The sequence below is a fragment of the Humulus lupulus genome, chromosome 1 (genome assembly GCF_963169125.1).
Source record: "Humulus lupulus chromosome 1, drHumLupu1.1, whole genome shotgun sequence".
Lineage (NCBI taxonomy): Eukaryota > Viridiplantae > Streptophyta > Magnoliopsida > Rosales > Cannabaceae > Humulus > Humulus lupulus.
The window spans coordinates 200,042,343-200,056,654 of record NC_084793.1 but is presented as its reverse complement, the minus strand read 5'-3'; the positions used below and the strand labels follow the sequence as shown (position 1 = coordinate 200,056,654).

Sequence of the window (14,312 nt, the reverse complement as noted above, 5' to 3'; positions counted from 1 at the left end):
CTGATTGCTTCAGGGTGAGGTGTCAGGCGTGATGGGGTGGCATGCGGCTGGGAGCAGCTGAGGAGAGATTGGGCTTGGGCCCATGGGAAGCTTTGGTGGTGCAGTTTGGGCCTTGACACTTTTAGCTCTTCTCTTTCAAAATTGCCATTTTTTATTTCTTTCTTTTCCTTACTTTTCAACCACAAAAATGCAATAAATTCCCTACAAAATAAATTAGAACTAAATTAAAATTAAATTTTTTCACTAATAAAATATACCATATAATTTCCATGAAAATTTTAATTAAAACTTAATTTAATTAAACATTTAAGCTCAAAATTGCATATTTTTACTCCTAACTTAACAATATTAATTTTAAATAATTAAACTGTAACATTTTACAATAATATAACTATAAAAATACACAAAAATCTATAAAATCAAAATAAACCAAATAAATTCAAAATTACTTAAAAACTTAATAAATCACTTAAAAATTCAATAATTAAGCAACAATTAGCACATAAAAAGTGGTAAGATAACTCTATTTTGTAGAGTTATCACAATCCTTGTTGTTGTAGTTCTTTGCATTCCTCGGTTGCCATTTTCTGATGCTTTGGGTTCATGCCTGGGTGACCTGCCTTGGTAGGGTTAATGTCTTCATTGAGCTTGAATGGTAAACTGATGAAGAATTGATGATTTTTCCATAGAGGACGTTCACATTTTTGGAGGAACTCGGCATGACTTGTGGCACATGAATTTTCTATGAACCGTTGTCTAACCTTGGAGAATGGATGCAGGAGGCATGAGAAAAGTAGTTTGGTATGGATTCCCATGGAGCAAAAAGTTGCTTGTAGCCAAGGCCACCAGGAAGGATTCGTAAACCATTTTTCTTGGTGTAGACATCAAAACCAATAATTAGATCCTTCCTTGGTAATTTTGAGTCAATTACTCTATGAATGATAGAGCATACTGGGAAGAACTGTAATTTAATTGGTTTACTGATGAGCTCTGTACAAAAAATGCTTCCATTTGGAGCATGGAAGAATTGTTTTTCTTTCCTCCAATATTCTGGAGGGAGAACATCAGGGTTCATCATGGTGTATGATGCTCCTGTATCAAAGAAGGCTGCTACTTTGACTGGCCGATCATATTTTGTAGAGAGGATCTGCATGGAGATGATTAGTGATGGCTGTATTGTGTTGATAGCTGCCATGTGGTCGAATTCATCTGAAGCCTTCTGTTGTTCGAATGCACAGAGGGACTCTGGATTTATCTCGTCATCAGTAGAGAAGATGGATTCTAGGCCATTTTCTTCAAGAGATATGCTAGTTTCTTGTTGAATGTGGGAGATTAGTTTGATAGTTTTCCCTTTAGGACATTGTTTGGCATAATGTCCTTTGTCGCCACAGATGAAACATCTGTCGGACTTCTTCCTTAAAGAGCACTTCCTTCTTAGGAACTTGAATGAGCAATGTCCTTTTCCCTTTGAGGATTTAAAGGTTTTAAACCTTTTGTTGTGTTTCCTTTTTTCTGGAAGACAAGAACATGCTGATTCTGATGGGCATTTGATCCATAGGTCCTTTTGGCTGCAAACCTTTCCGAGCTTCTTGGATTGTTTCATGAATTCTTGGATAAATTTGTGTTGAGAGCACATATTTTCCAATGCCTTTAGAACTAGCTGATAGATTTCTCCAATCGTAGCATCAGCTAGGGTTCTTCCTGTTCCTGAGAGAAGTCTGAAGGTTTCCTCTCCTAGTGGTTCTAGTATGGAACATAGGAAAGCCTGTTTTAGATTTGGATCATCAATTCTACCTATTTGGTAGAACCGCTGAGTCATCTTTTGTAATGCTTCTCCAAATGTCTCTTATCCATTGAACAACATTTTAGTTTAAAGGATTCTGCGCGTAGTCTTTCAGTGTCTTGAGCGTCATGTCCCCATAATTCAACGTACAGATAGGTCAGGGCATTGGTGACTGATGGAAGTTGTAAAAATGTCATATGTCTGTAATATCCCAGGCTTATCCACCAGTCTTGTAGGGTGCCTGTAAAATGAGAGACAAAGTTGAGGAGAACCGTTCCCGTGTGTGCTTCTGGTCTTTGTGATTCTAGGCTGAGCCAAGCTTGAAACTCTTGGAACCTTTCACGACATTTTGATGGAGGGAGGTCATTGAAAGTAAAAGTTTGAAAGTTTGAACTTTTACTCTTTCGTTTTTTGGGGAACATGTGGTGTTGTTGATTCATTTCCACTTTAGTCTTCACTTGTAATAATTGGTTCGGTCTGTGAGTTTGATTCAGCAAGTTGAACCATCAAATGTGGAACTGCTCCATCGTAATCGCTAGATAGACTTTCGGGATCACTAAGTATAGTATCATTAGAAGTTGAACTCATTTCTTCAGACCAGTCATCTTAAGAATCTTCTGAACTAGCTGAAGAGCTTTTATCATCTGAGTCTGTTTCTTTTTCTGCGATGTGGAGAGTGCTTGTATGTCGAATCATTTGTGACAGAGGATTTGTGGCTGGATGAACCATAAGTTGCTTGAGTTCGTCTGTTGGTTGGCTTGGTGATTCTTTCTTCTTCCCTTTTTTTGTCTTCTGTTGTTGGTTTTCATCAAGCATGCGTCTCAGTCTTACAACAGAGTCCTCTTGCACAGATCCAGTAATAGGAAAAGGTTGGGAGGTTTTCGGTATTGTTGCAAACTGCCAAGGGACCGACATTGTAGTTATCCCAAACGGGGACGAGGTTCCCAAATAGCTAGTTGAAGGGGCCTTTGTCAGTTCTTGTTGGCAGAACCAGTTCTTGAGGGATTCATATTGAGTTTTAAGGCTCTTCATCTCGACTTCTTTTGCTAGGAATACTCGCATCAGGATTGAGTTTGCTTTGATGATGGCTAGAAGCTCTTCATGAGTCTGTTGGATATTTGCAGTGAGTTTATCGATGACAGTAGTCTAAGATTGTTTTATTGTCGTCTCTATTCTGGTATTTTGTAACTCGACTTGCTTTAAGATCTTGTTTTGGGCAATCATATTTTCTGATTGCCAGTTGAGAACTTCTTCGGTCGGATATACTTTTTTGAGAGACCCATCCGCGTTCCTGGTTGTGGGGTTTTGAACCTTTGGTTGGTGAGAGACCATACCTTGGTTGTTTTGTTTATCAAATTTCTTGAGAGGAGGAAAATTTGACTCATAATCAGTAGTAGTCATCATATATACTTGTGGAAGTTGTTGGAACTGATTTTGAGCAGGAAAAGCTTCTCCATGATGTTGCATCCATTTTGCTGCTTTTTTGTAGCATGGCAAAATGTTCTGTTGAGGAGCCGAAAGTGGAGGCTCTTGGGAGCCTATTGGAGGAAGCTCAATGTCTCATCCAGTTGGTTCTGGAGGAGAGTCAGGTAAGTCTTTGGGAGCAGAATATTTGACTATATAGTCAAACTTTCCAGAGGGTTGGCCTAACAATCCTATTCCTTTTTCTCCTTGATCTAGCTGTTGCTTAAGTCATTTTCTTGAGCTAGGACGTCGCTTTGACTTTGGGAGGTCTTCTTCTATTTTTAGGCAGCTTTTGTAGTCACAAACATCCCAATACTTATGTCCATCTGAAGATTCGAAAGCATAAATAGGGATGCCTTTAGAATCAAAGGATTGGATTTCTACATCAGCTGGTGTGACAAAAATCATCATATACTGGGTGGTAAAGCAACTGAGAGTCATTGTTTGAGTTCTGTCAAAGATTATTTCGACATAGCCATCTTCTTTCTTGTGATAAGATGATTCAGTAAGAGTCTGGACAACTTTCTGAGGTTGATAGAGCATCTCATAGTTTGTTATCCATGAATTAGGCAAAATCTTCATAAGATCATCTGTAGATATTTGCCTTGGAATATGAGTGCATGTTGGAACTTGGGTAGAGTCTATCGAGACTAGTAATGCTTCTTCAGCTATTGGCAAAGAAAGATCCAGAGCGTGATCTTGGAGTCTGTATGCCATCTGGTAGTGAAGAGTAGCTCCAATGGAAGTACGATCTTGGTCAATTTTAGAAAGTTGGACCTCAACTTTGAAAGGACCAGTAAATCGATTGTCTTTGTGAGACATATTAAAGTTAGGAAACAATATAGTTATTACTGTTCCTATATTTAATGTAGTTTCTATGGTTGCAATGCTTGCATGTTGGTAATCTTACTTTCATTTTGGAGCATTTTTTTGCAATGAATAGTAACTTAGATTTAATTTCTAAATATGGGATATTATGATTGATGTTTTTAAATTTCCCAATGTAAATTTGAGCCATACATGGCTAGAAAATGATTATGGGGATTATGTAAATTTCCCAACGATTATATTGACTTTTTTTTTTTTACAAAATTATAATTACTATTAGAACTTTAGAAGTGAGCATTGCCAAAAGTTGATAATGAATTATAGGTGGGTATCTAAGATGAGCCCTTCCGCAGGGAATTATAGTCTCTCCATCTAATAATATTTTAATATGGGCATACTGAACTCGACTTTGTAAGAAAGGAAATGACGCTTGAGATCTGTAGCAGCTGAAATGGTTAACAGAGGCTCTTCTTCCCACTACAGAACCTCCTTAACTGGTAGATTCCTCTCAAGAAAATCTTCCCGTTTCGCCATTACTTTTCAAATTTTCGCTATATTTGCCTTCTCCATTTTCGTCTTTCTGGTTTATACAAGAAATTCTTTGGAAGATGAACACGTACAACCTTTTTTGAACAGAAAATCTCAATCCCATCAGGTATGCTAAATTTACAATTTTTACTTCCTTTCCTCTTACCGTTTTACGGAATCGGGCTTTGCTTAATCTTTGATCTGTTTCTTTCTCTTTCGAAGAAGAGGGGGTGGGTGTTGAGACCTGATTTTTTCTTTTTTTCTTTTTCGGACATGGGTTTTTGCGTTTGAATGTTTCTGCTGATTTCCGGTTTAGAGTTTCATTGGAGATGTTAATAAAAGCTGGATTTATGATTGTCAAAGATATAAATGAAGATAAAATATGTTGTTATATTATGTAAATTGAAAATGGCATTGAGGCATGAGTTGGTGTGCGACGAAAACCCAATTGCTACTGGGTCTTGTGCAATGCATGCAGTTGAACAAGCAGCTAATGCTGAAAAAAGAGACTAAAATTGGCTTTTACATGAATTATATTTGCTGCTCACTAGTACTCTATTAATAATCTACAATTGTAGTTGTTATATACTTTTGTCAAGTTATTTGGCTATGAATACACCTTCATTGGCATTCACTAACTCTTTCACTAGGTAGTGTATTAAAAGAAACACAAATAAAAGATAAAAGGACCAATGAAAGTTCTTCACACTTAGATAGAAAAACTTCTTAGTTTCTCTTCATTAACTTGTATTTTTAATTGTCTGTACACTACCTGAATTGGCTGGCCACTTCTAAGTCCTAAACTTAGCCAGTATAATCCATATTTACAAAAAAAAAAAAAACCTCTTTTCTAAACTTTAGACAATTCAAGATCGACTTTACTTATCGGCTATAGTTTGTCTCGATTCAGGAAAATATTTTTATGGTATATAGCTACTAGTTAACGCAAATTTGTGTCAGTATGCGAGGTTGTCTCAATAGCTATTTCCTGAAACATTTCCTGCCTTGGAAATGACCATATTATATATCAATGCATTCAGGAGCTTTATGAGGCATTTGCCACTGAGGTTGTCTCACTTTCTCTCTTTTCTGTTTGCTTAGGATAAGAAGGCTGTTTTGCCAACTCATCGCAAGTCAGATGAGAAACTTTGGAATGCTCCTTTTAATTATAATTTGCATCCGTGTATCAAGCCAACTGCTAAATATAAAGGTAACATGGTATATTTGGTGTATTGAATTAGTGGACCAGCCTTCTATTAGGAAATTTTAAATTTACTGGAAATTGTTTGTGTCATTTCTTGTGAAAATTGGAAAAATAAGCATTTTACTTGCCTTTTCCTGTTAAAAGAGAAATAGAGAATAAGAAAGAGGACTACTCATTTTAAATAAAGGTAGTTTGGTACTGAATACTGTTCTCAAGTTTCTTTAAGCTTATTTATTGCAAGTTCAGTGTAGGCACACATCTTAGACACACATGCACAGAACTTAATCACGTAGGCTTATGCACTTAAGATAGTCAAAGCAAAATATGCTGTATTCCCAAAATGTACTTTTCTGATCAGTTACCAACGTATTACTATGTCAGCTGCTGTAGATTCAGAGCGCTACATAACCGTGAGAAGTAATGGAGGACTGAATCAGATGCGCACTGGGGTAAGTTGATGAGATCCATTAATTCCTTTCTTCTTTTTTCATCTCCATATTTGGCTATAATTTTAGATATATGCGCGTTTTGCACTTGGCATATTGGTTGATTTCTTGAAATCTTGTTAGATCCTTTGTTTTGCTTTATAAAAAACATGCATATTACTTCTTGATACTATGTGCATGTATTCAGAACAAAGGAACATCTTGTTAATTGAAAGTATGGAGGAAGTATCCTCTCATTTAATAGTTATATATTTATATACATATTATGTATATATATATGTAGAGAGAGAGAATATTGCTAAGGGGCACCATGGTGCACAACACCACTTGATGTGGTATATTGCATCAATCCGCATCAAGTGGGTGTTGGACATCATATGGTGCCCCATCTACTAAAATTCTTCATTGGTTTATTGTTTTAAAAAAATGTTAAAAACTTGAGTTAAAAAAAAACACACAGCTTTAGTAATTGTGTGGGATTCATCACTTTGTCTCAAAACAGAAGCTCATAAAAGGATGACTTCTCCTCAGGTATGATTCTTGTCAGTGTTTGTTAATAATTACTTTAGAATTGCAGTTATCAAATATCAGGAAAAAAAACAGTTTTGGGTCCAGAATCATCTCATCGAGTTGATTCAATGTTGTTGATGATATAATTGACCCAAGGTGACTTTGTTTCATCATTTCTATGCAAGCCACACTTGGGATTATGGTGTCTAACTTTGTAGATGTTTTGAAAGTCATATATCTGTTAATTGTTTTCATGTATTTGGCTGTTTATTATTTCACTCTTTTGGTTTGGCCTTTGGCACCTGAACAATTTGAAGCTCAATCAGTTTTATCTATTTAACATTTTCTTTTTCAATATTTAATCAAATTTTATATTGATACCTTTTTAATAGATATCAGACATGGTGGCTGTGGCACGCATTATGAATGCAACTTTAGTCATTCCTCAGCTGGATAAACGGTCATTCTGGCATGATTCAAGGTAGGCATGCTGACAAGTGTTATCATTCATGTTTGACATTTTTGGATTACTTTAGTTTCTTACTTTTTCTTTGGATTTTATCTTGAGCTCTATATTCATATACTGAAATATCCAAATTCTCAGTGTATTTTCAGACATATTTGATGAACTTCATTTTATTGAAACCTTAAAAGAAGATATTCGGATAGTTAAGCAGCTCCCTAAAGAACTGGAAATAGCTCCTCGAGCTCGGAAGCATTTCACCTCCTGGTCTAGTGTTAATTACTATGAAGAGATGACACAACTCTGGAAGGACTATCAGGTTGAGCTTCTTGACCAAACTAGGATGGCATGTTACTAAAAGTGCATTTTCCATGATTCGGCTTCTTATGATTGATCTGTATTATTTGAGATTTCAACAAAGTGTTCAAATTTCTTTACCGATGTTAAAAATACTATCGTGAATCAGTGATATGGGCATCTTTATTTAACCTTAGGAAAACCCTCAGGAAAACATCTTTTGGCTTCTTTTTGAACTAGGAGACCATAGTTCTATTGAGTGCATTCTCACTTTGTTAGCTTCTTTTAGCTGATGCAGTTGCAAGCTGATTTTCACTGATTTCCAGATATCTAATTATGGTGAAAATAACTTTAACTTGCCAATGCTTTAAATTTGGGATAATTTTAGCACAAGACCCTGAATTGTATCCATCATGTCACTTTGTCGCTCAAAGTATTTAACTTAAATACTAGACCACCTGAATTATCCAATTGTTGCAACAATAGTCCATATGTAACAACATTTTACTTTTCTTGACGGAAATTGTTCATGTGCTCATTTTAATATAATATATTGGTCATTTAATTGTTTTATTTTCCTATTAAATGTTAAAATGTGCACATCATTTCCTAAAAGAAAATATAGATTTTTATGTAGTTTTTAACTACTTTTTCATTTACCCAAATATAAGGATATGATTATTATACATTTTAAAAATAAGTACATGATTGATTTTCTAAAGAAAACGAACAGTTCAGACACATGGGCTGTTGCTGTAATAATTGTATACTTTATGGTAGTCTACCATGTAAGTTAAAGCATTGGGAGCCAAAGTAATACGATGAATATAATTTGAGGGCCAATACTGAATTTAGCCCAACTTTAGATATACTGGGTATGTTACTATGTTGATTTGAATGTATGTAAACATTAGAGTTCCACCATAGTAATAGATTATGAGTCATTGGCCTAGTAGGAAGAGGGGGAGATGAGGTTATTGCCTATAATGGTAACAAACTATGTACATATTTATGATCGATAATGGAATAAAATGGCAAAATCATAATCAAATGAAAATTGTCTTTTGGACTTGTCAAATCTAGGATGGTATTTTTTATTCCATTGAAGGATGGATAAAATACATATGTTTGAATAAGTCTGACTTGTTTGCTTGCCAGGACTACCTAAATTGATCTGTGGCTGTAAGTTTCTTCCTATTGTAGTTTTATGCATTTTGAAAAGAACAAGATTGAGTCTTGCTGGCTAGTTTTTTCTTTTGGTTAGGGGTGTTTAAATGTCAGGCTCAAATTGTTTGATTTGCCTGATTGGAGCATTTTAATTAGTTGAAATGTTGAATTCATAATTTAGTGTACTTATCAGATAAATTTTTGTAGGTTCTTCATGTTGCAAAGTCAGATTCTCGCCTTGCAAACAATGATTTACCTCTTGATATTCAAAGGTTGAGGTGCCGAGCTCTATATCAAGCTCTCCGCTTTGCTCCCCCAATAGAGAACCTAGGAAAGGTTTGAATGATTTCTTTATTGATGTTTAGATCTTGGGTTTTTCACATTAACTTATGCGCAATGAATATGTTTAATTCTCAATTTCCAGTTTTTTAATTTAGGAAATATATGGAAATTTATTATTGGATTAAAGTTAAGATTGGTCAAACTCAAACTTTTGCAGTAATGGCAGTTTTGTTTTCCATAAATCTTTCAATCATATAAATTTAAACCTTGCAACATATCTTCAATACACTATCCATGATAACTTAATCTCCACCTTCCCAGACATGTTTTCCTTTTTAGTATTGGTGCATTTAAGAGGTCTCCTATGGGGATTCCTGTTACATTAGGTTCTGAGCATGCATGACGGTGACACAACAGAAGCTGGTGGAGCGGCTCAGATCACGGGGAGAGAGATACATTGCTCTTCATCTGAGATATGAGAAAGACATGTTATCTTTCACTGGATGTACTTATGGTTTAATTGATGCTGAATCTGAAGAGCTCAGAATAATGAGGTAAGATGATCTATATTGTGTATATCTATGCTGTTTGATAGAGGCCAGCTTTTTTAATTGTACTTGCGGATAAAGAGAGGAAAGGGGAAAGCATATCCTTCACAAGTTTAGGAAAATAAGTGTGAGGCCATTTTGCTGAAGAATATGTACAGTCATGTCCTTGTCATGTAGTTGGTCCATTTTATGCAGAAGGGATGCTAGTGTAGATTATGTGTATGTTCATTGTCATCATTCTTTGTAATTGTGGAATTGGTTTGACAAGGAGTTAAGTATTGTTTGTCAAACTATTTTAAGGATTACTCTTTGTTATTCAGTCTATGGGGCCTTTTTTTTTTAAGAAAAAAATTATTATAACTACAATTTTCTGTTTCATATCATGAAGAACCTACAAAAACCCTACATAGCTTAAGTTTTTAATATCATGAAAACAAGGCAGCACTCTGAGATGTTAATTAGTTAATATTTTTGTTTTGAGAACTTCTTTGATACAATATTAATCTCTGTTGAGTTTAACAATGTTGAAAATTTTGACTTAAGAAATTGGCATGCATTAATAGATATTGATCTGCTCGTACTTCTTGGCTTGTTCTAAAATCTGCAATATCTGTGTCTATATGTCTCCTTCTGCTACATCGTGACAGATTAACGGAAATAAATTCATAACATACTCTTGTCAACAGTTTGGTGCACAAGTTTTTATGTGTTTTTGTGCTTGTGAATTCGTCATAAATTGTGGTCCTCTATTTTGTGGTTTTTTAAGCCTTTCAACTTTCCTTTCATTAAAACCTGATAGTTAACCTAGTTCTAATTTTATAAATGCAAACTTTTAAAATCTGAACACATAATATGATCAGGACTTGGATGAAAAGTTAAAGTTTAGTATTATTAAAAACTTCATGAACGAAATACTTTGTATAAAAATCAATTTATTAAAAGCTTCCAAAACAAGATATTGTGAAAAATCAAAGTTTTACTTTTTTAGACCATGTTATGCTTCTAAATTCATTTATGTCCATTAAAAGAAATCTTTTTACTGGATGATTTGTTATGTCTTTATTCTTTTCTCTCTATTTAAGCAAATCTGGTGATGATTAATTTATCTGTATGCGGCCTTTGTTTTTAGTTTATCAATTATTTATAATGATGTTTTCTAGAGAAAACACAAACCATTGGAAAGTAAAAAGGATAAATTCAACTGAGCAAAGAGCAGGAGGCTTTTGTCCACTAACTCCCAAGGAGGTGGGGATATTTCTTCGAGCTCTTGGCTATCCACCATCAATACTAATTTATATTGCTGCTGGGGAAATCTATGGGGGTGATATTCACCTTTTGGAGCTCAAATCTCGTTTCCCGAACATAGTTTTCAAGGTTGGTCAGTGATTTTGTTCATTTATTGTCATGGAAAAATAGCTTCACAGAGCTGGCCTTCGCATAGGGTACAATCAACTCATTATTTTATTTTGGTGACAGGAAACACTTGCTACTCAGAAAGAGTTGAAAGCATTTGCTAATCATGCATCTCAGAGTGCTGCTCTTGATTACATTATTTCTATAGAAAGTGATGTGTTTGTTCCATCATATTCTGGTAACATGGCAAGAGCTGTTGAGGGCCACCGCAGATTCTTAGGCTACCGCAAGACAATCTCCCCCGATCGGTAATTATTCTATCAAAATGGACATTGATAATGTTAAAAACTCAAGTTTTTGAATTCTGTCATTTTACTGGTTGAAATTGCTGCCTGGTTTCTTATGTGCTGCCTGGTTTTAGCCCTGATCTGCATTTTACATCAGTGCTTCTTGAACTTAGAAAATCGATGATACTATCATAATTCCATTATCTATGAGCTCCTATTTTTAAATCTCCATTTTCCCTCTTCATCCATTATATTAAACTCACAATAACTAAGATCCAGATTTTGGAGCCTTTGAAATTTGTTGTTTCTCTAAGAAAATGCTTGCATTGAATAACAAGCCATTGTTCAAACATGGAGGAAATGATTACTGATTCCTATGTGGTTGTACTTATAAAGCATTTCATGAAATTTATTTGTAGGAAAGGACTTGTTGAAGTTTTTGACATGCTGGAAAGTGGACAGCTAAGAGAAACAGCGTTGTCTCATATTGTGCTGCGAATGCATGAAAATAGGTAAATTTCCTAGGATTAATAGGCCTCATGAAACCATGCTGATTTTATTTGGATATCCATTTTTGGTGCATCTACGATTTTAATTCAAAAGAAATATTTTCCCCAATTTCAGACAGCTCTCATAACTTCTCAAGTTTGCATTTTCATTACGACAACCATATTTGCACTATGCACTACAAAAGCCAATTGGAAATGTAGTTATGTAATAAGGATGTTGAAACAAGTTTTTAATGAAGAAAAGGTCCAATATTGCAGACAAGGAGCTCCAAGGAAAAGAAAAGGTCCACTGCCAGGAATCAGAGGGCGAGGACGGTTCAGGACTGAAGAATCCTTCTATGAAAATCCATACCCTGAGTGTATATGTACTTCGAAAAGGCATTTTTAATGACAAATGTACAGATCAAATGAGTTTTCCTTATTAAGATGATTCAGTGCAAAACATTGCTAGAATCATGACTTTTTGACGAAAACCAATTAGACCTTGTGAGGTTTATTTCGGTTGTAACATGTAAGTTAAGTTGAATCAAGTCTACCTACCATCTGTCTGGTGAAATCTTCCATACCAGAGAAGTTAACATAGTAGATTACCTCTTTCTGTGAGCTACTGACAAGTTATAGTTTCTTGATTTGAAGATCTTTCATATAAATTTGATTTGATTATGGCCATTGATTTACTTCTGATTTGGGTACGTGGTTTATTTATTTATTTTTTGTTAGAATAACTATAATATAAAGATATTTTTTTAATAATTTTTTTTATTAACGTTATCAAAAATTAAAATTATTTTTACAAGGAAATTAAAAGTTATAAAAATTATTATATAATTTAAAAAATAGATTCTTCAAAGATCTTTTTGGAGTCTAACTTCTAAAAAAAGTTGAAATAAAAAAGATTTTTTATTTTTGGGATAATGGTAGCAAAAATAATCAAAATTTTCAAATACTTTTACTTATATACTAATTTTTTTTTCAGTGTTTAAAATATCAAATCTTTGTTACTAGTTTTACTCAAGTATCGATTCTTTTATTTTTACGGTAATAATATTAAATTTTTATTAATAGTTGTACTTAAGTATCAAATTTTTAACAAAATAAAATTGATTTTATATATTTTATAAAAACTATTTAAGGAATATATATATGTGGCAATAATATTAAATCTCTACTAATAGTGACACTTAAATATAAATTCAATTTTTTTCTAAATTTTTATTAGTTTTTTTATATGCTTTTATAAATTAAAATTGATTTTATATATTTTTCAAAATAATTTAAGGAATATTTACAACAATAATACTAAATCTCTACTAATATTTATCCTTAAATATAATTTTTTTAAAAAAAATTTCATTTAAATTTTAAGATTTTAATAATTTAAAATTTATTTTATACATTTTAAAAATTATTCAAGGAATATTTGAAATAATTATCTTTTATAATTAGTAAATATTTGGTATTATTACCGTGACAAAAAAAATAGTACTTAAGTGCAATTATTAATAAAAATTTAGTATTATTGTCGCCAAAATAAAAAAAAAATGTTACTTGAGTGAAACTATTAACAAAGATTTGATATTTGTAAAATTACTTGAAAATATTTGGTATCATTGTGCCATTATCCCATTATTTTTAACCTAAATACTTTCAAATATATATATGATAATTTTTTTATAGAGGCTTCACTTTAAGCCCTACCGGTAGGGCTCTCAGTGTTTCTCGACCCGTGAACAGCTTTCGGCGCGACTTTTTTTTATGACCGTGTATATTGTAGCTATTTAGAGCATCCTGCAAATTTTCTAAAAATTTCGAATAGTTTACAATACCGAAAACTAGGTTCAAACATGTTATTTTCCACGCACATAAAAGAAATATAGGAGAATTCTCCTATAAGAGCTTCACTTTAAGCCCTACCGGTAGGGCTCTCAGTATTTACAACCCGTAAACAGTTTTCAGCGCGATTTTTTTTTATGACCGTGTATATTATAGCTATTTAGAGCATCCTGCAAATTTGCAGAAAATTCCGAATAGTTTACAGTACCAAAAACTAGGTTCAAACATGTTGTTGCAAGCGTGACTAATTTTTTTTATGCCCGTGGAAAACATGTTTGAACCTAGTTTTCGGTACTGTAAACTATTCAAAATTTTCTGAAAATTTGCAGGATGCTCTAAATAGCTACAATATATATGGTCATAAAAAAAGTCGTGCCGAAAACTGTTCACGGGTCAAGAAACACTGAAAGTCCTACCAATAGGGCTTAAAGTGAAGTCCCTATAATAAAAAAAATTATCCTAGATATATATTTGTTTTAATTCTAAAAGTTAAAATCACCTTAAAAAACCAAGACACACCCTGTAAAATACACAAGGCAAACAAAGTAAGAAAAAAACTACACACAATAACAAACAGCTATGAAACACAACAGAACAACAGAGAAAAAGATAGAAGTACATCAGAAATTTTATACTGGTATAGCCCAATGTAAGCCTACATCCATTTCGAGCCATCTTCACTATAAATTCAACAAGTTTACACGATGTACAACTCTCCAATTTTGATCTCACTTCAGTACATAATCATCAACAAAGAGCCCTTGGTTTACAACAACAATAAAGCCTCAACACTCTACAATTTACTGAAAA

The 14,312-nt window shown here is 33.7% G+C and overlaps 1 protein-coding gene across 3 annotated transcripts; it reads left to right on the top strand.

The window, feature by feature from the left end:
- Positions 1–4,475: 4,475 nt before the first annotated feature.
- Positions 4,476–12,351, top strand: LOC133802353 (O-fucosyltransferase 38). 3 transcript variants are annotated; one of them, XM_062240663.1, is made up of 11 exons: positions 4,476–4,730; positions 5,705–5,813; positions 6,189–6,256; positions 7,156–7,244; positions 7,368–7,545; positions 8,898–9,026; positions 9,390–9,526; positions 10,681–10,894; positions 10,997–11,181; positions 11,580–11,672; positions 11,785–11,921. In XM_062240663.1, the coding sequence occupies exons 1-11, from the start codon at positions 4,527–4,529 to the stop codon at positions 11,795–11,797; spliced, it is 1,419 nt and encodes a 472-aa protein (XP_062096647.1). In that variant the 5' UTR covers positions 4,476–4,526; the 3' UTR covers positions 11,798–11,921. The 3 variants fall into 3 exon arrangements, with proteins under 3 accessions (XP_062096647.1, XP_062096639.1, XP_062096636.1); XM_062240655.1 differs by lacking the exon at positions 11,785–11,921 and adding an exon at positions 11,928–12,351 and having other exon boundaries at positions 4,477–4,730; positions 9,393–9,526; XM_062240652.1 differs by lacking the exon at positions 11,785–11,921 and adding an exon at positions 11,928–12,351 and having other exon boundaries at positions 4,477–4,730.
- The last annotated feature ends 1,961 nt before the right edge of the window (positions 12,352–14,312 follow it).